The sequence below is a fragment of the Orbicella franksi genome, chromosome 6 (assembly GCF_964199315.1).
Source record: "Orbicella franksi chromosome 6, jaOrbFran1.1, whole genome shotgun sequence".
NCBI lineage: Eukaryota > Metazoa > Cnidaria > Anthozoa > Scleractinia > Merulinidae > Orbicella > Orbicella franksi.
The window spans coordinates 4,894,224-4,920,505 of record NC_138150.1 but is presented as its reverse complement, the minus strand read 5'-3'; the positions used below and the strand labels follow the sequence as shown (position 1 = coordinate 4,920,505).

General features: G+C 39.2%; 2 protein-coding genes across 2 annotated transcripts; both read right to left on the bottom strand.

The window, feature by feature from the left end:
• Nucleotides 1-5,595: 5,595 nt before the first annotated feature.
• LOC145489531 (lactadherin-like) lies at nucleotides 5,596-13,291 on the bottom strand. Its single transcript, XM_081468514.1, has 10 exons — nucleotides 13,280-13,291; nucleotides 12,895-13,036; nucleotides 11,507-11,877; nucleotides 10,935-11,076; nucleotides 9,576-9,928; nucleotides 8,948-9,089; nucleotides 8,476-8,652; nucleotides 7,922-8,098; nucleotides 7,122-7,298; nucleotides 5,596-6,373 (listed from the first exon to the last, which is right to left on the bottom strand). The coding sequence occupies exons 1-10, from the start codon at nucleotides 13,289-13,291 to the stop codon at nucleotides 6,180-6,182; spliced, it is 1,887 nt and encodes a 628-aa protein (XP_081324640.1). The 3' UTR covers nucleotides 5,596-6,179.
• On the bottom strand, nucleotides 12,569-24,328 carry LOC145491318 (retinoschisin-like). Its single transcript, XM_081470488.1, has 5 exons — nucleotides 24,278-24,328; nucleotides 22,540-22,617; nucleotides 15,788-15,802; nucleotides 14,995-15,065; nucleotides 12,569-14,165 (listed from the first exon to the last, which is right to left on the bottom strand). The coding sequence occupies exons 2-5, from the start codon at nucleotides 22,607-22,609 to the stop codon at nucleotides 13,899-13,901; spliced, it is 423 nt and encodes a 140-aa protein (XP_081326614.1). The 5' UTR covers nucleotides 22,610-22,617; nucleotides 24,278-24,328; the 3' UTR covers nucleotides 12,569-13,898.
• Between the last annotated feature and the right edge of the window lie 1,954 nt (nucleotides 24,329-26,282).

Genomic DNA, 26,282 nt, shown 5'->3' with positions numbered 1-26,282 from the left:
TTGTTCTAAAAATAGAATTATTGTCCCATATCATGGGGACAACCCCAATACTTGAAATGGCGCGCGCTTACGGTCTCCGTCCCCGATTATGGCCCCTGGTGTGCGCATTAACAATAGCAGGCACCGTCCTTAAGGTAATTCTCCTGAAATAAAACTGGACATAGATTTTTGTTCAAGCTTTGTCCAATGAATATTTATTATATGAGAACTTTAATTATAAAATAAAAAAGGGGGTTGTCCATGCTTGTTAAGGAGCAGTGAGGCATTGAAAATATCCCATTTTAGCTTTATTTAATGCTTATTACAAGAACGCATTCCAAGTTATTGTAAACTCTTTGTGAGCCCAGACTCAAGAAAACACGCCTCAAACTACAGTCAATATTTGTGTCGGACACAAATAAACTTTTTAAGCTTGATTTTGACAGACAGCTGAATCCTTGTTAAAATATTGGAGCCAAATTGCTTGCCACTCCTATCAAACTGCAAAATAGAAAAGACTACAGTGCAGCTGCTATTTTCCCCATTCATTCAACTTTCACCAATAGAAATCAGATCAGTCTTTTCTCACGCAAAGCTTATGATTAGTTGATTAAAATGACTGGAAAAAAATTTGAGGTGCCCGAGCTCGTTAGTGAGCTATAGCCATTTTTAACTGGCAGAATTCAGTGTCAAGGCAAATCCGTCATGTTTTCAATGTGCGCATGCACGAACGCGCGCTAATGACGCCATAAATTATGCTCGGTGAGGATGCGCAATGCAATACTGCGGAATGACCTTAAAAAAACAACTGAATGACACCTATGTTTTATTACTTCACTCCCGTGCTGGTGGGGTAGGTAAGGAGTGGAGAGGAGGAACTCTCTTATAGAAAAGTGCACAATATAAATAGAGAAAACCGTCGACAATTTTAAACAGGACCTGGCATCAGGCACCAGCTAAATTTTGTTTTGTAAGTGTAATTTGAAATCGTTGATCAGGATGGCAATTATTTCTTTTGCTGAGTCTTTTCCTTGGGCTGGGCTTTTTATTGCTTTTTACTCAGGCATTGATCAGAGAGCAGACCAATTTCGCACTGCATTTGATTCAATAGCTGAACAATTGCAAAAACCTAAGCGAATCACTTAGTTTTTCACCAAAAAAATTAACGGTTGTATTAATCTATCAATCGATTTCATTCTGTTGTAGTTTCGCGGCTTGATAAAATATAGATTTATAAAAAAAAAAAAAATTAGTGACAATTGCCATCTGAATTACACCAGAGGGAGCAATGGAAAACATTAAGGTATGACAATAGTAATTCTCGCCTTAATCAGAGCTCATTTTCGAGCTCGAGACAGGTAACACTAGCAAGGCAAGAAAAGGTAAAGTCTGCATACGAGCCAAGTGGCTCATCAGGCCGGAGCTTATCCCGGTTTCTGTAGCATGAAGCGACTAGCAAAATTTCTACTCTCCCCTTGATGGGACGCTAGTCTATCGCAAATGTTTGACTTACCGGGGAGGTGACAGAAAAAAAAATGGGCACCATAATAGTTTTCAAAAAAGATTGAAAGAACTCGTGAAACTTTAAAAAACGCGTGGTTACAACTACATTTTTTATGAAATGGAAGTGGCAAGCCTATTCAACACGTGATTAGTCTCCAGTTGTAAGGAAAAGCTATTTAGACTGTATTTTGGCTAAACCAGTGGAGAGCTGTCAGGGACGACAAAAGTACTGCTGCGACGATTTGGTCATTAAAAACGTACCAAAAGTGTTTTTTTGTTTTGTTTGTTTTTTTTGTTTTTTTTCTTTTAAATGTTACCATCACCATTTAGCTTAAAGACCTTTATAAATGCGTTTGGTTTTTTGTATCCAATGGGAAGTTCTAGGAAAAACTGTGAAGAAACATTTTTTCTTGTTTTTAGAAAAATGTCGACATGAGCATTTTATTCGATATTCTAGGCTAATTATGTCGGGAAAATGCGTGGCTGTCCAACTTTTTCTTTCTGGATTCCAATAGCCCTTGCTAAATTCTACTTTTCCATGTGGTGCAAATTTGGGGAAAAGACGTTTGTATTGAGCAGGCACCTTCCTTAAGAAGAAACTCAGGTTTTTTAGGCGTATTGGTAATCAAATGGATAGGAGTGAAGTAAGCAAGCGAGTCTTTTCTTTATGAGAAGTTATACGAAAATTTGCAGATTGCAAGTGAACTTATTTCTTTATTTATTTGACATAGTTCCATCTTTCGCGCTGTTATGTTCCTGCCCTTCTTGAGACACATTTAAATAAAACAACACCTTCATTCATTCCGTTCGCTTTTTTATGCCTTTTCTCATTACTCTTCATGTCAAGTATAAAGCAAACAATTAACGGAGTTTTTTTCGATTTCTCTCATTCTGTTGACATACCTCTAGAGGATTGCGTCGAGTAACACATACAATGTTCGTTTTTTCTTTTACCCAAAAAATAGCATTCCGATAACACTAGCGTGAGAGGTTTAAATCTTAACCCCCGAAATAGTGTTACAACGACCACACTAACTTTTCCTCTAAAGGCTTCCACCCTAGGAATACTACTGGGCCGAGCTTGTCTAGCTTGTGTAAAGGGTAATTGGCATGGAAGAGTTTTGTGTTGACTGATAATCGCTTGCAGCATAGCCTGCATTGCAGGTTTCTTTTTTTGTTGATGATGGTGGAGCTGTGGTAGGATGGGAGGCTGGTGGGCTCTGAGGGAGGGGAATGTGTAACAAAAAATAACTTTAAAAAATGATATAGGACTATGAGTTAACGTAGTTGTGAACACGGCACACAATGGAGGGGGTTTCTTGCATCAGGTGTTTCCTACACATTATGTGAATTGCAACCATCTTGGATTCCAGAGGGTCTGAAAGCCGAGGGAGGGGCACGGGGGATGGGGAAGGGAGTGAAAGAGGGTTTACAACAAAAATTGATGCGAGACCACAGCAGATTTATTCGAACACCTTTCATTACCCTTAAATTAGGACTATGCCGTTTTAAGTTACGTGCAGATACAATATTCCACACATGCATATTAGCGAGAATTTACTTTCTTGCGTCGCCATTCCAAACACCAGCAATTCAAGCTACATTTCACAAATCAAAGACCTCGATTACACTATAAATAAAACCAGCACTCTTTTGTGTACATCTGCCTTATTTCCAGTTTGGCGATCCACTCAGCACCTAGTCCTGTAAAAAGAATATAAAAACCCAATATATGGAATTAGTCGAGCGGAAAGTACTCGGTAGTGTAGCAGTTCTCGTGAGCTCGTTTTTCTTCTTGTCGTCAAAGTGCAGCATCTGTTATTTTGGGGGGGGGGGGGGGCTAGGTTCATTGTTTCTGTAATTTGTTCTATTGTTCTCCCAAAGGATATCGAGCCATTCATATGATACCTTACGAGAGCTAATGTCTGACCCAAAGTAGTTAGTGTGAGGTATGGACCAAGTTCATCTCAAATTTCCTTCTATTCGTGGTATATGATTAGCCATAAATGGAGGGGTTTACAGTTTATCAGTAAATGGGGTTATAGGGAAAGTTCGCTCTAGTCATTGGAATTAGAGGAACGTATTAGCATGGCCAATAGGAGCAGGTGCATTGTGACCTCCATCAGGATCCTACTTGTAGTCCATGGCAGGCTTATTCCTAGTATTTTTTGCTTGCCCTGACAATTCGCGGGCACGGGAATATATCCCCTAGCAAAGAGGCACCGTGAGAGGAACAAATACACAACATAACTAAGCTACTAAGTTGACCAGGATTGTCAACCGGACTTTTCAGATGTTCTGGTGCTAACTTGACCAACTACTTGGCCTCTCGTATGTAGTGGGTATGACTTTAATTAAAGCTTTAAGAACCTACTTTTACAAGAAAAAGGGTGACATTAATTAAGCTGTCTGCTAGTAATTTTATCAGCTTACCTCAGGCCAATTCGTAGACAAACACATCTCCGTTGACCTTGTTTCCCGAACCATTACCGGTCCTCTTACTAAACTCGCACAGTTTGGACTCCCCGTACTTCTTATAAGTATTCTTGGCCTCATCTCCTGACCAGCAACTCTTATTGTCTGCTCCAAAAATCTTGTAGCCAAGCGCTTCAGCTTTCCCCTTGCAGTAGTTGAAAATTGCATCAGGGCCCTTAGCACTCACTTTGTCGTCAAATAATTCCGGCAAAGCGAAAGCGTCTCTGGGAGACACGTTGCTGTAGCAACCAATAGGTTCCCAATCACCTTTGTAAGAGAATGGTAGATGAATGGTTCAGTAAATGCTAGTAATATCAGGATAGTCAGGACAGGACTGTACAGGATAGTCCGCCTCGTCTGGACATTTTCGATATGCTTTACGAAGAAGAAACTCCAGGACTAGTAGTACTTTAACTGAATAGAATATATCAAACACAAACAGACCGTGCTTGACCACATTTACAGATAACGAAGAGAGAGTTGAGATTATGACGCGTACGGGGTATTTGTGATAAAATTCAAGGTGCTCGGAGATGTGGTCAAACATTGTCTCCACTGTTGGATATATCTTCTCAATCGAAGCTAAAACTCAAAAAAACGAAAAAGTATCATCGTACAAATATATGTAATTAAGACAAGGTATTCAAATACCCCCACGGTCACCATTTCCTTTTTAAACGGATTATTAGTGAGTTTGAAAATAGAATCGTCTTGCATTGAAGGGTTCTTAACCCTCCCTTCATTTTCTCAAGTCTGGCTCACCAACACTCAGAGTTAGACCGAGGATACTGTGGAAATCAAGTTTTCAAAACAAAGGGTATGAAGCCCCATTAATTTACCTCCTTTCTTTTGGTAAACAAACACTATTTCTGATGCCAAGAAGCCATAATGCAAACCGCCTTTGGTGGAGCCGCACCTCCCTACAGCAGTGCCATAAATATCATAAGAACTTGCTGCATTCTGGCCAGTCCAGCATCTGGTGTCATCTAAACCGAACACTGTAACTCCTCTTTTGTTGGCCGCGGTCACGCATTGCCCATATTTCCTTGAGATCTTGCCACGTCTAGATTTGAACAAGATGTCGCCCAGAGCTCGTCCTCTGTTTTGGTAGCATCCCACTGGCTTCCACGTTTCTGTCATCGAAGAAAAAATAGCCAAATATTCTAACAAGGCCTTCACTTAAGACAAATTACATGGCAAGGACTCATTTGTTCTTACCTTCTTTTCTTGTAATGCAGGTTCAAATAATCACAAGAAATACATATAAGTTCTTGTCTAAAGTGATCGCCAAAGTGATAATGCGATTTGAATAAAAGTTGGTTTTTTCCACAAAGTGGAACGAACGAAATTCGCGTCTTTTGTTTGTCTGATAATTGCAATGACAGTTACTGAAGAAAGTAATTTGATCAGACACAAGACTAAAATAAAAGACAACGATTTTACATCGTCTTGCTGCTGGACGCCTAGTTTGGCATGCCTAGCTCTTTCCATGCAAAACAACTTCGCCCGCACTACAAAAGATCAAAAATGTGATTTAAAGACGGTTTATCTTACTTTGGCATTCCTGATTGTTGCATTCCTTGGTGGTGCTATCGGGTCCTAGTCTACTGCAGTCCTCTCCACCATTAGAAGGCGGTGGATTGGTACACGTCCTCTTTCGTGTTTGCACCCCACTTCCACAAGTCTTGGAACATACACCGTACGGCTTCCAGTCTGAATAACCACCGTTTACTACAAAAAATAGAACATAAGATAATTAAAACGAATGGTCCATTCCCTCCATGAGACTCGCCCGCTGGGAATCATGGAAGTTGTATTCATCAAAATAACCATTCAGTCCAAGATGATGGATACCTGCAGGCGTATCTCATAGAGGTAATTTCTTATTCAAGAGAATATGATCATGATCTCTTATCTCTTAGCCTTTGCATTATCACGGAATACTGTTTACAATCATAGATTGACTATATACCAAACGTGCAGTGGGCCAATCTAGATCTGTTTTTAATGTGGTGGGGCTGTGATAGGGTAGGAGGCTGGTGGGGTTTGAGGGAGGGAGTATGCAGCATGCACAGCTTCGATCGCTTCTTTCAGAGGGTTGTAACTTTTGGGCGCCATTAGTTTCTAATTTTTTCTAACTTCAGTTGAATTTTGCCCCCTGAATTCATAGTGGGATGGGTGACTGGGGTCACTTGTCTTCACCTTATGGAACTTAACGGTCGCTATTTCTCCGTTTTACCTGGACACTCCTGATTGTTACATTCCCTGGTAGAGCTGTCAGGTCCCAGTCCACTGCAGTCCTCTCCATCGTGTGATGGTGGTGGATTGGTGCACGTTCTTTTACGCGTCTGTTCCCCACCCCCACAAGTCTTTGAACACTCGCCGTACGGTCCCCAATCTGAGTAACCACCGTTCACTACAAAAATGGATAATAGTATAGATAACAAAAATATGTTTACCTGCGGAGATCTCTTTCTACGTACTCATAGTAAAAATTTTATTTACAACGCGCCAAATTTCCTGCCCATGGCGCCGGTTGCAATAAAAATCGAGAAAAGAAAAAATAGTAATTAAAATGACTTAAAAAGCAAGCCATGGATAAAAAAGTAAATGATCAAAATTAAAATAGCTCTTATGAAAAGGGTATGTCAACTGTCTTTTGGAAAAATGTGAAAGAAATTCAGGTAATTTTAAAATGTTTTTTGATTATTTGGCAATGGAATCCCAACACCTTAAATCATACGGAAGAATCCTTCGAATTCATAATCCATCTTCCTGGGCAAAGGCTCGGAGTCTTACTTTTTAGCCTAGCTCTTCACAATCCTCTTCCAGCCATACCTAGTCTGCGTAGCTGGTAGGACCGTATAGAGCATTATCCGCAAAAACGAGCGGCGACTAAACTGACTGATCTTTGTTTGTATGTGTTTTAGCCCAGCGCTTAGCCCTTCACTGTAGCTTCTCACAATCCTCTCCCAGTCACACTGAGCGAAGGATCTTTCTTTGTTTGTTTAATAGCCTAGCTCTTAACAGTATTCTCCCAGCCACTCTGGGAAAGGCTTCTCTTTGTCATGATGTTTTATTCCAGCTGCTTTAGGAAGTACCAGAATTTGAAGTCACTGATAAGATGATCCAAATGTAGGCGCTAATATTGTCCATATCCTTACCTGGGCACTCCTGATTGTTGCATTCGCTGGTAGTACTGTCGGGTCCCAGTCCACTGCAATCTTTTCCTCCGTTGGCCGGTGGTGGATTGGTACACGTTCGTTTTCGCGTCTTGACCCCACCCCCACAAGTCTTGGAACACTCGCCATACGGTTTCCAATCCGTGTAACCACCGTTAACTATGAAAGGCGAGGAAGGAAAAGCCAGTTTTGTATTTTTGTGCAATTACGTCAAGGGGACCGAGTTTGTTGGGATCTTCGACCAATTTATTTTTTGCATCTTGAATTTAAAAATGAATTCCCCCAAAAGCTGACATGCCATTTACAGAAGACGAGCAAAATTTAGTAATGGTCACAGGACATGGCTCAGAAACTACTTCAGACGATGCATGTAAAACCTGCATGATAGTTGACAATACTGTTTACGAGAGCTAGCTTCCTCAAAGCACATAGCGGAGGCCGGACGCTCTTTATGAATTTACGGTGTATCATCGGTAGCGACGTCAAAGGCACTAGGATATTGCGGTTTAGCAACTGTTAGTCCTGATAATTATTTGGCTAGTGAATCAAATAAGTAAACACACAGACATACATACTTTATTGCAACTCCCTACAAGGATTTTTCAGTTACAAGACTACAAGTAAGTAAACGATGGGTGAAAGAATTTTTGTACTGCGGGAAAGAGAGTTTTGCAATTGTTACTCCGAGATCCGTGAATATGCCTTTGTATCTATCTGCAATTTGTAGTTTAGGACTAACTATAACAAGTTTAAAAACGGACTCAAGTGATTTTCCATTATACCTGGACATTCCTGGATGTTGCATTCCATGGTAGAAGTGTCAGGTCCAAGGACACTGCAGTATTCTCCTCCGTTTGCCGGGGGCGGATTGGTACATGTCCTCTTACGCGTCTTCACCCCACCTCCACAAGATTTTGAACACTCGCCGTACGGTCCCCAAACCGAGTAATTACCGTTTACTATATAGAAGCGAGATAATAAGAACCAAATCGGACCACTCAGAACGATAAAGTCAATGGATTACTTGGATATTACTTGCACGTAAATAATTGTTTATTTTTTCACCAAGAGCTTGTAAGCTAAGAAGGCAAAGTCTGTTAAGTTAGTCGTAGACATTGTCAGCGAAGTTATAAAACTAAGATGTCGAATTAGACAAAATCGTCACAGTCAATAATCTTGATAGAACAAAGAAAATGTATTCACCAGTCGTTTTACTGGCTACCAGCGATAGACAGCGTGGCTACGCCTTGTTGAAAAATCTGTCGGGGAAAAGTCTGGCACGAGGCCTACTGAGACTTGGAAATCATCTCAGTTCTTTTCATGACCATTTCCTTACCTGGACAACCTCCACTGTTGCATTCTTCTGTGAGGGTATCAGGTCCCAGACCAGAACAATCCTTACCACCAGGGCTTGGAGGAGGATTTGTGCAATAACGCCTTCGATAGCGATGACCAGTACCACAAGTTACGGAACACTCAGTCCAATCACCCCACTGAGAGTACCCGCCATTATCTGGAAAAACATTATATGGCACGGTAGGTTTCTTTCAGCAATGGATGCTTTAGTGTGTAATCTTATGGAATTTATACTTTGGTTGTGTCACTTGATGGGAAGCTAATCACATCTGGGTCAATAATGACGATATAAATGAAGAGGAGATGAGTATTCCAGAAAGGTAGAGCAAGGTAATAAACTAGTTGGCTAACCTTATTCATAGCGTGAGTTCGGGTGTTTTAGTTTTTTTCAGGACTTTGTACAATAAAGGTGGGCCATATTACTACTTAAGGAAAGTATTGAATATTCTTACTTGCTTTACATCCGTACAGCTCTACACGCAAAGCGATGAGAATGTACCAGTCCTCGGGAATGATTCTTATGGTCCTTGTGGTAATTGGTGGAATCAGGTCATATTTGACAACGCTGTCTTTATCGTTGTTGGCTTTAAAAGTCTTAAAAAGAATAACTGTTTAGTGAAACGTAATTTTTGTCACTGTACAATTTTAAAAGACCTAGACTACGAGTAATATTAAACGAATATCTCATCATTTCTGTACGAACTTGAGGAATGAAATGACCAATCGTAGCTCGTGCAATTTCTTCCAAATTTTGTACACCATTTTGAAGGAAAACAGTTATTTACCGTGCCTGTATTTTGAGAAGTTGAAGTCCTTCAACGCCTTTTTAGCACTCCTAGATCAGATATTAATTGACTCTAATCACTACTTTGATGCTGTAATTACGGCTTTAATGCTGTAAATTCTTGTCTCCTCCGCAGCAACTTTTTTGGGATATCACTCAACGCTCGACTACTGTATCTATTCGATTGTAAATTACACTGCAGGTGTCCTCCTGCAGGGACAGTCGGCAGCTAGTAGTTGCAGCTCGGAAATAAAGTCATTCAGTTGCATTGTATAGTCATTCTCCAAAATATTTACCTTGGTATGTGTTTCTGGCTGGTATTGCTGAAGAAAACCGCGGTCATCAATGTATTGAAGCGTGTAACTCTTGACATAGTAAACCGCATGGTAAAAACCCTGTGTGGCAATGCCAGTCACTTGTGTGTCTCTTCCAAAATTGATCTGAAGCCACTGACTATGATCACTCACTGCTGGTATCCAGCCTCCATAACGTCCATTTCCTCCCTGATAGTGCAGCCTAGCATTACCAGGAGTGTACAGTAAAGTCCCAGGGGCCAGTGTAGTGGAGGCTGTTATAGCGGAATCTGGAATTAACTTATCTTGCATCCCTAGTGGATCCTTACAACTGACCTCTTGAGGTATTTGGAAGCCTGAGAAAACAAGACGGAGGAAACAAGGCTGTTGTTGTATGTGAAAAGAAATATCTTTAACAACAAAAATGGAAGTCGACACAAAAAAGACAAGACATGGAGAGTGTTAACGGAGAAGTAAACAAGTAACAAAAGAGTACTACGACTGCCACTGCAACTACAACTACCACTACCACTACTATTACCACTACCACTACCACTACCACTACCACTACCACTACCACTACCACTACCACTACCACTACCACTACCACTACCACTACCACTACCACTACCAGTACCAGTACCACTACCACTACCACTACCACTACCACTACCACTACCACTACCACTACCACTACCACTACCACTACCACTACCACCACCACTACCACTACCACCACCACTACCACTACCACCACCACTACCACTACCACGACCACCACCACTATCACTACCACTACCACTACCACTACCACTACCACTACCACTACCACCACCACTACCACTACCACCACCACCACCACCACCACCACCAGTATCACAACCACTACCACTACCACTACCACTACCACTATTACGACCACTACCACCACCACTACCACCACCACGAGCACGAGCACGAGCACGAGCACGATCCCGACCACTACCAAGACCACTACCACTACCACTACCACTACCACCACCACTACCACCACCACTACTACTACCACTACCATCACCACTGCTACTACCTTTACCACTACCACCGCCACTACCTCTACCACAGTGAGTACCACTACCACTACCACTGCCAGTGCACTGCCACTAACACAACCGCAACCGCAACAAATACAAAATCCCTACTACAACCACTACTGTTACCACTATCATCACCACTTCCACTACCGCTACCGCTACCACGACGTGTACGACGAGCACTACCACTACCACGATCACTGCCGATACCGCTAATGTTGCTGACACTGCTAATGATACGGCCGCTGCAGCTGCCTCTACTACTACTTCGACGTTCACAGCTCCGTACCTGATTTACAACCATAGAAATCAGCCCTCATTGAAATCCAGACGTGGTATTCCAAGGGATTGATTCGGATGAAGCGTGCAATAATAGGATTCTTTAGCTTGTGACTCACAATTGAGAATCGATCCTCATTCCCTTCAAATTCCTTAAATAGAACAAAAGAGTACATGCTTTCTTGATTACAAATATGGTGTAATTGATTAAGACGACACAATAGAACGCTTGGAAACAAACTTAACCTAATAGAGGATGAAGGATAAGATAGGTTACGTGGGTCTCATCCCCACTGTAATCATTCTCAAGCTGTTTTTAGACATCGTACTTAGTTCTTTGGGGGTTAGACACCATTGGTGTTGCGTGGATGCTTTAATGGAGTACAAAAATGCGTGCAGATCCGTTTGGGCTCTTTACGTGACTATAATTCGTGATATCATTGGCTATTTCTTGACCTTCCTTTGATTTTGAAGACCAAGAGTGAACTAAAAAGAATTTGAGAGATTACCTTAGGTACTCTTCAAAAACAACAATAACACACAAATTAAAAACAAATAGGTTTTACATCGAAGAAAAATTACCTTGACAGACCCGTCTTCCAGGTAGTCACGGAAAAAGTTTCCGTCATAACTGTACGTCAGACGATACTTTTTCACCCATTCGTAAGTATCGTCTCTTCCTTGAGTGGAAACTATCGTCACTTTAACGAAACGCCCAAAATTCACCTGAAACCAACTGTTGTCTCGTAGATTGCCAGCTGCCCAAGCTCCATAGTGTCCAGCTTTAAGCCTGAAATTAAGTCTTCCATTGCCCGGCATATATAAAGTTGTACCCGGAGCTACATAGCTTGAAGCAGTTATTGAGGAGTCCGGAATGGCATAATTTTCCAGACCTAATCCTTCCTGGCAAGCAGGGGGTTGCGGCGTGGGAAAACCTGAAGGACAAATCGTGACTTTTGTTTGTAGTTTGTTTTATTTCAGAACTGACTTACGTAGTATATCAGTTAAACAAACTGCTGACTATCTATTGTCAGCTCACTGCACATTTATTACGCTAGAATGATTCTTCCTTCGACTGCTTAGATGGCAAATTTGGTTTGGAGTTTAAACAAACCACGACGGCAACGGTAATCAGAACGTCACCAAACAAAAGGTTTAGTGAGGAAAACAAAGGCTGTGCACTGCGGTATAAAGCCTTCTATATTTCACGTGAGATGTCGAAGTGTTGCTTATATTGGTGAACGTGAGCCCCCGACGGCGAATTTTTCGCATTTTCTTTTTCAAAATGACCTCTGGCGTTACATATTAAGTTTGGGCAGATTTTAAGACCAAACGGCGACTGAACAGATCTAGATAATAAAGAGATTTAAAGGTTTAATAATACACATGAAAAAATCACTCGATTCTGATTGGTTAAGAGCAGTGCAGTTCAAGTGTAACACCAGTGCAAAAAGTGTAACACCAGTGCAAATTACACATCGAAATTCTGGATTATGATTGACTGAAAGAAAATAGGAAATTTTCTAAAAAAATGATATCACGTAAAATGAGGACGAAAATTTTGTGCTGAAACTTCGAAAAAAGTTTTCTCAAATGAGAAAAAATGGCTTCAAGAAACATCTTCCGCCACTTCCTCCGCGCGAATTTTTTCATGTTTATATTATTAATTTAATAAGTAATCATACGGTTTTTCTCGTTCAATTTGGAATTAATTTGCACTTGTGAGTTTTTCAAAAAGCTGAAATTACACTCGCCGAAGCGGCTCGTGCAATTTCAGCTTTTTGAAAAACTCACTCGTGCAAATTAATCCCAAATTGAACTCGAAACCGTATGATTACCTATACAAATACATACATCCATTTTAACGAGACCTCGTTCTTGGCGTCGACATAGTCATTATTTGAGCTCCCTAGTTACAGAAAGATATGTTGATTATATAATGCATACATTTATTTGTGACATCTCCCTACCTGAACGACACCCATACAACTCCATTCTTAGTGACATCCACCCATGATACGATACCGGTTGGATTCGGATGTAGCGGGCATAAATTGGTGGATTCAGTGTGTTGATATGAAGGCTGTCTCGGTCGCGATTGCCTTGAAAGACCTAAAGTGATAACAAAAGGCATATGTACGTATTGGCAAATGTCACAGGAGTGTTTAGCAAACGCGGACGACCACAATCAGTGACCAATCTCAAAGAAATCGAACTGAGCAATGAAATACTGAGGGTATCTACAATCATAGACAAAAATCTTGGGACAAATTTGCACTTGTGGCGCTTTTTCATACGCGCCAAACAAACAGTCACGCGCGAATTCAACTACACTTCCTCAGCCTCTCCTCCCACCCCACCTACCATGGTGGACACGTGTACACGCAATCTCTCCACAGTTTCAACATTGTAGTGGATGGGGGAGGGGGGAGGGGGGCAGAAACAAATTTTGGAAAGGATAACAGAGCTTTTTCAAACTTCGTTTTTAAAACACAGATAATTCATGCAATGACACAGGTTTCATTTTGTCCACCATTGTACCACTACTATCTGATATTGATAGTAACTTTTAAATGTCTAATAAAACAACGTTTGTGGAGTTAACCTCATTGTAAGGCGCCGAAGTTCGAATCGAGTGATCGGGGTTCGTGCCCTGGGCGGGGTAACTGCGTTGTGTTCTTAGACAATATCTCTCTTCACCCAGGTGTATGAATGGGTACCGGTGAATTTAATGCTGGGGTGGTGGGGTGGGATAACCCTTCGAAGGACTAGCATCCCATCCACTGGGGGAGAAAAAAATACTCCTAGTCGTTAGTCGGGATAACCTCCGGCCTTTACGCACAACTTCGCCCAGTGTAAACTTTGTTTTTCTTTAGTTAAGTGGAAGTTCAATCTCCAAAGGATAAAACGAAAACAAACAAACAAACAAACGAAAAATTGAATTACTGTATGACTTTAGCTAAATGTGTTGGTTTCAACTTACCCTGTCAGAGCCATATTGACCGTTCTTGTAAAACTCAAAATATCCGCCATCATAGCTATAAGACACCTTGTATTCAGTCACCCACTCATACAATTCTGCTCGGCCCTGAGTTCCGATCTTGGTCACCTTTGTGATGTCACCAAGATCCACCTGAATCCATTGTCCTTGTTCCAGGAACAAAGTTGACCACGCGCCTGTTTTGTCGTTCCCTGGCCTGTGATTAAGCCTGGCATTGGTAGCTCCATGAGCTACACTAAACTGCAAATACAATACGTCGATTCATAAATTTATTGTTTGATTGCCTGTGTCTCCTTATTTAGGGAATTGAGCTACCCTGTGCTGAAGCTCTTTACTTTCAAGAGCACCATAGTTATGTACTTCTTAGCATCCCTGACCCTGTTTTTTTTTTTTTTTGTTTTGGTGTGTGTGTGTGTGTGTGTGTGTGTGTGTGTGTGTGTGTGTGAGTGTGTGTGTAAGTCTGAGGTTTTCTTTATGAATGCTTTGTTTTTTGTTCTCCCTTAAACTAAAGTGGAAACTGTAAATTCTTTATTTATCTCTCCTGTCCAACATTTAGACATAACTAGGCTGGAGGTTTACTTGAAAACCTAACCAATCATTTAGCTTCCAGGTTCCTTAAAACAAGATTACAACAGTTACCATATCTGAAACATGCTACATACATGAAATATACAAAAAATATTATAAATATTTATGTTTTTATTGAGAAAATAAAGATTTTGTTTTTGTCTTCATGGCGGAAAGAACCCTATACAGCATAATACCGCATTAAAGTATTGTTCAATAGCACTAGCAGCTGCTGGAAATCGTTTTCAAAATTTGATGATCGTTTTTCCGAATTTACCGGCGGAGATAGTTTAGATGGCAGAGATCTTCAAGACTGCGAGACGTGACCAGTAACTACTGACACACTATTACTGATGAAGAATCGCAAGATTTCGAAATTCGCGACAAAATATCAAACCAAATTTGGGTACTATACGTTAAAAATAACTACCGGTATGTCGACCTATAACCTGCCTGATATATCGTCAAAGAGTATACAAGTATAACCATGTATTGCATTTACCTCGTAATTAGCTTTGATAGCAGAGTCGGGGATTTTGCCATTTTCCATTCCCAGGGCTTCTTCGTCGCAACCTGAAAACGTGAGCAAACAAGAAGCCCAATAGAACCCATTACTAAGCAAAGCGCCTTCTTTTTTATATGTAAAAAAATATATTTTTGGAATGAATTCAAGAGTATTTGCTCTACAGTACGAAGCTTAAGTCTATTGATATGGCTACAAAACCGATTTTGCTCAGGCCTTTGGGTAAGTTGCAGTAGCTTGGGGGAGGTTTCAACTATGATAACCAATGGATGTCGTATTTTCCTTGAATTCATGTTATCACTACATTTAACTCAACTACTACACTTGATAGCAGACTGGCGCATTTTCTGTTCCCTGATATGTTTTTCAGCACTGATTTACCAGTTCATTAGACATTTCGAGTGGTCAGTTGGAGAGTCTAAAATAGTAATCGCTTTTCGTTCAGTATTAGCTGCTCATTCTGACGAGGTACTTGATAAATTGGTTGAATTAACATTGACTAAGTTTTGTAGTTTTAATAATACTGTTCACGTACGAAAATCAGTGTACTGTATGTAATGATCTTAGTTTTGAAAATAGCAGAATGAATTAAACCTCTTCATTTTGATCCTACATCTTCTTGATGCGTGCAATACAATTGTTTATACATTCAAATATCTCTAGTATAAATAACGGTCAAAATATATGAGGTATTTGTGGGGGTAACGTTAAGGACTATGAAAGCAGATTGATGATGAAAATTTGAGACTTTCTTATTTTTCAGAGTACGTACCTTCATCCGCATATCCTGAGAAGAAACACAAGAGAGAGAGAGAGAGAGAGAGAGAGAGAGAGAGAGAGAGAGAGAGAGAAAACGGGATTAGAATGTGCAAGAGATCTACACCTTTATAGCAATGACACTAGACAAGTACAAATCAATATAAGAAATCCCTTATTTTCTGTAGTGGGGGGATCTTTTCCTAATCTTATAAATTGGTAATGGAGTTCCTAACTTATACTAACAGATGCCTGTTAGTCTGATTTTAACCTTTTTTATTCAAAAGCATACCCCCTCCTAAAAATGTACGATGTATTTTGATAGTTCTTTTATAAGTATATGTATCAGTGAACTGTTTATGTAAACACAGATTAATACAAAACTGCAATGCGACGCAAAGAAAAAAAAAATGAAATCGAAATTATTAGTGTTAGCAAGCTTCAAGATTAAAGTTTTCAGTTTTTTTATTATTGCACACTATTTACAAAACAGCAACTTAACATAAGAGGGTTTACAATGATATAGGAAAAATAAATACAGATAGAAATTAACTAGAAGAAACAATATTTAATTGTGTACAGTGACCAAAGTAGCCAATGAGCTTTCGAGTTGGTCACTGTCATGCAGATATAAGTTGGCGTTGGCCGCATGCTACGTTAATTTAAATTAACATTTACATTAAAGACATAAATGCAAGCTAAAATAAAGGAAAACAATGTCCTGAATATTGTACAGCAGTACAAACATTAAATGAAACGGCCGCTGTTAGTAATGTGTACAAGTTATATTTACTGGCACTATTGTAAACATTAAGTTGACTGTCAATTGCATGCCTCAAGTAATATACCAAGTAAAAAAAATTGGAAACAAAAGGTCTTCATAGCGGATGTTGATGGGTTTAATGTCGCTTGGCAGCCTTATATTTATTTTTTCTTAACAAAAGTGAAAAAAAAAAAAAAAAAAAAAAAAACAATCTGGAGTAAAAATCCAGTGAAATGTTAGCCTAAGTATTGTTCGCGTCACAGTCTTGAGGTTCCTGTTGCATCGCCGAGTTTAGACACTTTAAGAAACGGCCTTCATACCAAAAAGCACACCTTGAATAATAATATTAATAATGATGAATTTATATAAATACAAAAGAAGCAGAAGAGCTGATGTGGTCGTGTATGTATAAAAATAAAGATTCCTAACTCACCTTAGTAATTACAATTAAAATGGAACTATTTAAACTTTAAACTAAAATTTACAAAACCGAAAAACTATATGGATACATGGGCATCGTATTGTCATTTTAAAACATTTTGTGTTAAAATGATCATTATGTTTATTGCTTTTCTTATGAGCCTACATGTTCTGTCAATTAGAGTTTTAACAAGTCACAGCATTTCGCATTCCAAAGCTTTACAAAACCCCTTTCAAACGATGTGGAAGAAATGGCATTGCATTATTTGAGTACTTCTTACAAGTTTCTTTTGGTATGTCGCTGATCGCCAGAGGATGCTGTACATGTAGATAAACAGCTGATGACTACCTCCCTTAATGAATTTTTCCTCGGGACAGCTTTTAAAGACCATGCAAATACTCAAATTAATTCAAAAGGAACGTGTTAAATTAAGGGAGGATGAAAAATCAACTAAGGGAAAAATATAAATGGAGTTGATTCATTTGTTCTTTTTAAGAGTTATTAGAATTTTCACAATTTGTTTGGCTCTTTGGAGGAGTAAAAAGTTATTTGGTTAAATATGTTATTGCGTGAAGAAAACAAAAGATACTCCTAGGAGCTAAACCACCTTCGCAGGAATGCAAATAAATTGATGTTTTCTGCTCTTGCAAACCGTTAATAGCAAAAAAGTACGAAAGAAAGGACTACTTGCAAGTACTAACTGTTATATAGAATAGACCGTTCTTTGTGCTCAGTGGAAAATAATGAGTTTTACTTAGAACTTCCCGTTAGTAACAACAAATTCTGCGCGCATCTTCCTTGTTGATTGGCTAGAGCAACTTATAGACTAATGGTTTAAACTTTCAAAATGAACTCGTGTAGGTTTGACAGGTTTTACGCCTTTTCAATGAAAGGTTTGTTGAGTTTGTTTTCATTCATTCATTCTGTTTATTTTGTCTTTTTACTTAATGTACAGTATTTATTAATATTTTAATGTTAGGCGAGGTCACCTCCAGAAACCATCAGGCTTTTAGTTGAGGCCACCTCGTGCGTAACAATACGGTTACATAAATAGCGCAACAATGTGCGGCTTTGCCACTGTTGTCATTAATCAGCCGCAAGATGGTAGGATTCGATGTCCCGTGGACAGAAGTCTTGAAATTTTTTCAACTTCACACAGTGATTTTTTTCGTTCATTTTTGGACAATGTGGAGATAGTTGTAAATAAAATCTGTTTCTGGAAAGAAAAGTAGGGGACACCGAACGTCCAAGATCGTTAGTTCCAAGCACAGCTGTAGCTATCTGCTCTATCATTGTTCAGTTTAGTACTTAGCGCACGCGCTCGATGCATGACGTGGCGTGTGAATTTGCGTGCGCAGTAAGGATGCGCGGAAACAATTGGCGCGAACGTCCTTAAGCACGATCGGTCTTATGCGAAGAGATAGTAATAGTTGTAATTCAAGTTTTGAAAAAACTTACTGAATAGTTTTACATGTATAAAATCACTTTCTTATCACTGGTTCCCCCTCATCGTAACCTTTTCATCACCACTTTCATAATACTTTGTTCCTGGCTCGTAGATATTTCTATTTCTGAGATCGATAACAAAAACGAAAACAAAACAAGCGAAAAACATGGATATTCAGTTGGGAGCTGTTTTAGCTCCTTACGAGTCCATAATCCATACGATTGAAGACAACGGTAGCACAAAATCTCGTAGACTAAGGCTATTAATGTAAATCACCTTTTTTTTGGAGAAAATAGGTTAAAATCCCTGTGGAATTAAAACACTAAAATATCAAAGTTCTCTTGTACTTACCACTAGGTATCAAAAGTTGAAGCAGCAAAATAATGTGTACCTTAATGTCCATGATTGCACTGAAAGCTTGAGAAGACTAACCTGCTTCACGAAAAGGACGCTTTCTTTATAGAAATCCATGCCTAATGGTAATTTCATCATTTAAAAAGATCTGATTGGTGCCTCAAAATACATTTCTAAAGCTCCTAACAACAAACCGAGTTGTTAAGGAAGTTTTAAGAAGTAGAATGGACAAGTTTTTAGCATAAATATAACTTCCTGTTGAACTTTTGAATTAAAACCTAAAGGAGAAATAGATGCGTTATATTTTCTGGCCATGTTTTGGTCGATATACTCCAGTGTTCATGAAGGTACCCCTGGTGCAAGTCAACCACTGAACACTACTTACCAAATAAAACAAAATGTGACAGCTTCTTACTTACAAATGAATCAACGTGTCATCTGAGAATGACTAGGGTGTTTACGAAACCACGATGGCGACGCCGAGGACAACGTCGATTAAAAAATGGATTTATATTTTACCTGCGAATCTCGCGATACTCTAAAGTCATTTACTTCCTTTATCACTGCCAAAACTATCGCAAAACTAAATCCGGAACACAGCGAAAAATTTGAAATAAAAATTTAAAAAATTAGCCGTCGTGGTTCACGTTCTCCAGACAACGAAAAATTTGGTCATTTCACGTTGTTAGGGACCTTACGCATATACGAGAGCGACGACGAGAAAGACGCCTACCAAAAATTGTGTTACTATTTTACTTTGAAATTTCGCATTTATTTTGTACTTTCCAGTGTGTTTGTCGGTATTAAAACTTGCTCCTGCTGAATATGCTACGAATGCGTTCAATTCCAAATAGAAATACGAAAAATTAGCCGTCTTGGTTCACGTCCTCCAGACAACGCAGAATTTAGTCATTTCACGTTGTTGTTTTGCAGAGAACGGCAAAGAAATGTACCAAGAATTATAACGCACGTGCACAGTCATTGTTTTGCTCATTAGACCTTTTGTTTGGTGATGTTCTCGTTGCCGTTGCCGTTGCCGTCGTGTTTTGCGTAAGGTCCCTGTTGTCTTGCAAAGGACGGTAAAGAAATGTACCAAGAATTATAACGCACGTGCACAGCCATTGTACTGCTCATTAATTCTTTTGTTCAGTGACCTTGCCGTTGCCGTTGCCGTCTTGGTTTCGTAAACTCCCTGCTGTTGTCACATCAACGCGTTAACCATAGTCTCACCGGGCCAGTCTTGAGTTTGATGGCATCAGGCCTAACAGTAGTCCGTGGTTGCAGTCTACTTGTAGTGACACCAATACCGTTAACTGTGTTGTCAGTTTTTATCAGCCTTTGCATGACGTCAGACTTAAAAGTACCCTAGATGTTGTGCAGTACAGCCTAATTTGGTGATCTGTGAAATGCTAACATGGCTCACAGGAGAAGGCTCACAGGTTGGAAGCCTGTTTTTTGTTTGATGTCTTATAAGTTTAAAAATTTCTCGGTGAATTATGATTATGATTAGTTGAAAATAAAATATCAAATTTACACAAGTCGTAGCAACAAAGAAATCATTCGCAAGAATGCTATAAATGTTGTTCCTCTCCGAATTGCAAAGACCTTTTCAAACAAAGAGCAATTTAAAACTTGAAAACATTGTGCTAAAACTTTTTGCACGTAGTAACGGTCCGTTATTGCAGATGTAATACCATTTGTTTGGTTTTGTATATAGCTGGTCATGCATATGAAAATAAGTCCCCCTGAGGCCCTACCAGGGGTTTTCGGGATACAGGATATTTGGAGAAAAAATTAATGGTATATTGGATATTTATGCCAGATAAAACGGGATATCGAATACGAAGATCGTTAATTTTTGTATTAACGGGATACTGGACATTAAGGCTGAGGATTAACGGGATGTGGGATACTCAGATCCCCCTTAGCTTAGCATCTTTCATTAGCAACTTCCGCTATAACACAAAACAAAACAATTGTTTAGGCTTTCGGGCGTGCTCTTGTTTAACTGATTTGGACTTAAACTAATCTGACACAATAATGTTTAGCTAGAGAAAGCGATTGGAGAAAAAATATCTTTTAACAGCTGTATTTGCTCTCAGTGATTATTCAAGTAGCAAATTTACCGGTTTACATATTTTACTTGAGGTACATGCATGGTTCAGTTACTATATGGGTGTTTTACTTGTAGCAAAGTGGACCTTAAAATTGTATTTAGTACATATAACCACTAAACTTATGATAAAAAATAAAGTATTCATCTAGTCTTAAGAGATCAATTTGGTGACAGGAATTTACAAGCATGGGGTAAGGGTGTCATTATTTCAGTTCTTAACGCTTCCTTCACAACAGTGCATTTTAACATTTAATTATCACAATAGTTTTGTTCCCATAAGGATAGAACTCCGATCACAAAGTACAATAGTCTGAGCCTCTATGTTTTGCCGGATACAGTACTAGATTTTCAGTGCGGTCAGATTTTATGAAAGACTGCTTTATAGAAAATTGTATCTCATTATTCGATTACATCTATCAGTGCTCGTTTTGGGTTGCTGTATGTACATATACAGTAGTCAGAAATTTGTGCAAAATGTACACGAAAATCTACAACGTAAACTAAATGACACTTAAAATTAGAACTGAGAAAGTATTATTTAAGCAAATGGCGCCCCAATGATTCATAACGAAACATAGATACTTTTTTTCTATTTTTCAGCCTGAATGTTTTCAGATTATCACAATTTTAAGACTGACTATCATACACAACATACTATAAAACGTTACTGGAAATATTGTTTCATTTTTCTGGAGGTCCTTCGCCAAAATAACTTATAATTTCAGTGCTTTGGACATCCTCAGGGCTACTTGTGGGTTGTAAAGAAATGCAAATGTGGTTTCTCGCCATAGTTTTCCCTGTTCAAAAAAGCTTGAACTATCACTGAAACAGTGATGGAACATTTTGATGACTGGCGAGTTTTCTCTTCGCTTAAGTGTTTTTTTCGCGGCTACGTCTTGTTTTAAAGTCGTGTCCGCATTTACATCAATACAAGAACTTGATTTCCTTTAGCAACAAAAACGCCTGATCGTACTGTCAACTTTCGCGTTCCTGTTTATATGTTTAGATTGGAACGCAATCTGGGATAAACAGAGAGGTAACCGTTCTTATTAATCTCTGAATCTAAACAGCGACGAGAGAACGTTAACAAGAGTTGAACAGTCCCAGCTAGACTAAGTTTGAAAGGCTAACTTCAAAATTTGCAATACGGCCGATTGTTCAAAAGGAATCACCAAGATTTCAAACACGTTTCTTTTTTCAAATCCATGAACTGCCCTAGGATTTGAAAAAGATTCTGACGACCAAATTTGAAAGATATGTGTGAGCAGCAGGAATGTGTGTATTTATCATATTCTTTCATTCCCTGATGATGCCGTAGAACGGCGAAAGCTTGGAATTAAAATGCAGTAGCTCAAGGCCTAAATTGAATCAATATATCTATCTATTCCGAAATGCTACTGAAGGACAACTTCAAACCTTATTATTTTCGGTTTTCAGTTTTAGACAAACTTGCTACCAATGTGCAGCTCACGAGAACAAGCAAAGACAAAGATTAGCTACTGGATGGATTTGTTAGGTATGTTAAGGTCAAGATTCATAAATGGTTATTTGGTTTTGCCACCCTTTCCCGACATGCTAGCCCTGATATCCCGTGATTCTTTTTACGCTCGAAATTACACCTGGCATTCTGTCCCAGGCCTCCCCAGGCATTCTGTTTTAAAACTTACGCATTTCACGACATGACACCATCTGAGCCACAGCCACCAGACCAAACCACACAATGAACCGTACGGACATAATCTAGCCTACAAATAAAAAAAGAACAAAGAAAAAAATTCAATTGTGATATGACTGGCCAAAACTTAGGATTGACTGAGATCAGGCAACTTTGTGATTATTGGCTGTAAAGTAAAACCCACAGGAATCACTACCTTAATTCAGTTTGTATTTTTTATCTCAGAGATATGTAAACTTGGGCTCTTTTGTGTCCCTGCGTTAGCTAAAATGCCTATAACCAAAGGCAAATAGATTTGGTCGCGTAGTAACTGGGGGATGCAATTAGAACTAAATCCACTGAGCTTCGCACCTCGACGATGTCACGCAATAGCAACAATTTTTCGTATTTTTCATTCAAACCAAAAAAAAAAAAAAACGCTCCATAGATCAATTTATCACGTGGAATTTAATTAAACCCAAAGTTCATAAGAATCCGTTGCAAACTCCCACAGAATATAAGACTTCAAACTTTTACAAAGTAATGTATACCGACTATGCCAGGAGGCAATTGTCCGTCAAGTACCTATACGTCCGTACTTCAATAGATCACAAGGAGGAACCAATCAAAATGCTAGAATAATTCGTTATAGCATATAAAGCATAATTGATTATTTGCTTGGTGAGTCACTGTTTTGCGCGCCAAAATAAATTATGCTAGGAGTTCGAGATGCATGACTGAGCTTGCAAGTACTCTAAAGCAAATAATAACGTTGATCATAACGTGCAATGGTTTGCCACTTTTCTGCCATCTGCTACCACCGCGAACGATGTTAACGAAGAACGCTGAAGCTACAGCGAAAAAATCCAATTCGCATGGCTTTATCTCAAATTAACTAAGTCTGCATTGGCAAGCTTAGGTTTGAGGAGAGAAAATCTTTTCGGCTACTCAATCTATTGGAACCAGGTGCGCGGGCCCGTGGCGCGCGGGCTAACCATGGAATGATCCGTGCGTAACGAACTCTAGCTGTGTTGGCACACGGCAAAGACAGCTTCATACAGCACGTTTTACTTGCCCCAATATTAGTAAAACTCGATTTCTGAGCGTCTTGTATTTATGTAACAATACTAGCTCGTTAATTTGTGTGCTATCGGTTCAGAACATCATTGAATCAACTTAGGCCTCGAATATTTTTTCTTTAACTCAGTTCATTCAGATTAAATGTAGGTGCCCATCAATCGCGCCAATTGTTGTGGAATATTTACAGACGATGCATCTTTGACAAACTTTTTTCAACTTTTTTTTTTTTTTTTGCGATCCATTTCAGTCTTTCTCAATCTTAACAATCTTTGTTTACGCCTTGTATTACTTTTTTTTTAACGTTTGTTTTGAGGTTCCCCTTCATTTGAAAATTACTTATACCGTGACAGCTCCCTTTCGGCGCCAAGATGCAATTGTTGATTGCCGCGGGTAAAACGCAATAAAGCCGAAAAAAACGTTCGTGGACTGGGTTTCCAAATGATTTAAGAGCAACATCTATAGCCCTGGGACTAGTAGCAAAGAATTCCACCAAAGACAACGGCTACGTTTAACTAGCGAGCTACGGATCCTGCACTTGAGGAACGCCCTAGTAAGGCCAGTGCTGCGGCCGAGAAAATCAAAACATTTTCTGCTGACAATTCCTTTTTGGGAGGGATAATTAAATACACTCAAATACGTTTGAGAAGAGAAATTTAGGGAACTTAACATACCTTAGATCGTTTCCTATGTTACAGAGCCTAGACCAACTTTGAAGTTTCCGTGCAGCCACCTCCGATGAAATGAGCAGAGGAATTGACTTCAGCAAACAATTTAAAACTGCCTTTATTGATATTGCCTTTTGATATTAAAACAGTTACATGCACGTTTCTATTGGATGAGAACTGAAATAAGAAGGTAAGAGAGATTAATTGTATTTCGTGATCGCAGAGGGGGCGTTTTTAGCTTTAGGCCTATGAAAGGAGGAACTTCAAGAACACAACAGAAGCTAGTCAAGGGTAGCTTATTTGATGGAGAGCTTGATGTTCACCGCAGACATGTTAATGTACCTACCTGGGTGTGAAAGGAATCATGCAAACACTACTGATGGCACTTTGAAGTGTCCCGGGCTTGTAATCCAAATACGCACAGAAAAAAGGAATTTTCTTGCTGTGAAACCAAAAAGTATCATTGTTGTGGAAAAAAGTTCCTGGGGTATAAATTGGTAAACATGCCAGCTAACTACCTGACAGTTGGTTTACAAGTAATAGATCGTGATAAATTTCACGTCTGGTCAGTTACAGTAAAATAATTGCCTGTTATCTAATGTCACATAAACACAGCTGTAAGTTATAATAGCCCTTTCATTGTGCCTGCATCATGCAAAGATTGTTGAAACTTAAAAGTGCTCTAGGTTAACAAGATTACCAGTAAACAGCTTTCGTGCGGAGGTCTGAAGCAACAACATCGCCAGTGAAAAGTGCAAGAAAAGTGCAAGTGAAAAGTTCAAGGTAGAAAACACGCCGTGAGTTCACTCTTGCAAATATGACTGATTTCACGTCTCATTAGCTTAATTAGCGACCAATTATTTCATTGTAAGTTAAGTTTCTAGAGCCAAAATAAATTTTGCTTTCATTTTCAAAGCGTCCACCTGAGCTAACAGATTTGCTGAAGAGATGGTGACGAATGAGAAAAGTTGTGCGCAAAATTCTAATTAGTTTTATACGAGAGACAAAAATCCACCTGTTAATAGAGAATAATATTTTATGATTACAACAAAGCCCTCTTTTCGCGTTCTACTTCTCTTAAAAAACAGTTCCGGTCATGTCTACGCGATTAAAGTTCTCGACAAATTATGTCCTTCAGCAGTGATATTTAGCCCAAAATAAAGTTTGCTTTTTTCATCGCTGTTCTTGCCCCGGGTTGACAATTTTTCTGTGTGTACATAATATAAACTGTTCATTATTCCTTGGCTAAAGTTATGCAGATTAACATGAAAATTGCTCCAGTTATAATCTCGGAATGTATTAACAGATTTCCGCGGACAACTGAGGTCATGCAAATAGTCAGTTACTCTCAAATTGATAAATTCTAACTTTTTTACTTCCATTGATCCCTGTAAAGACTTTACCTTAATCTGACTGGATCGAATAAGTAGCAAAAACCTCTCGGCGTATATCAATTTTCTGTGAAGCGCTTCAGTGAGAAAGCCACCAGGAACGCGCGCAAAATGTATGATAATTTAATGAATGTAGTAATGCCCTAAAGGGGGTTATTTCCAGGGTTGATTTTGTTAGCCTCAAGCTGAGTAATTTCTGTGAGAAACCACTAAAACAAGAAAGTTATTCGAGGATAGGGTTTCCAGGTTGTTTGGCGAATTTGAAATGTTGATAAACGAAGACGTAAGAAAATATTTCGCTTTGAAGAACTGATGCATGTCCAGACTAAATAATTGAAATGATTGTATGTTTTGGCATATTAAAAGAAAATAAAGAAAGCAATAGCCACAACAGCTAGACCGCAAATGTCGACTGCTGAGAACTTTTCACTAAAGCTTCCTATGATAAACCCCAGCAGTAAGTTTGGCATGAACAAAAGAGTAGCTATAGCGAAGAAATATATCTTCATTTACCATTTTCAAAATCCTGTTGAAGTATTTATTTTAGCTTAGAAGGCGCGCATCCAATTCAAAAGTACGATAAATTTGCATGATGAATGGACGCCCTCACGGGGTTGCTT

What these genes read in the sequence shown, in the direction of transcription:
- LOC145489531 (XM_081468514.1), bottom strand. An exon ending in GTTGTATGGGTGTCGTTCAG is followed by an intron (nt 11,878 to 12,894) that starts GTAGGGAGATGT and finishes TACAAACAAAAG; the next exon opens with TCACGATTTGTCCTTCAGGT. An exon ending in TTTCTATGGTTGTAAATCAG is followed by an intron (nt 9,929 to 10,934) that starts GTACGGAGCTGT and finishes TTGTTTTCTCAG; the next exon opens with GCTTCCAAATACCTCAAGAG.
- LOC145491318 (XM_081470488.1), bottom strand. Translation starts at nt 22,609, where the DNA reads ATGTCCGTACGGTTCATTGTGTGGTTTGGTCTGGTGGCTGTGGCTCAG. An exon ending in CTATCAAAGCTAATTACGAG is followed by an intron (nt 14,166 to 14,994) that starts GTAAATGCAATA and finishes TTGTATTTGCAG; the next exon opens with TTTAGTGTAGCTCATGGAGC.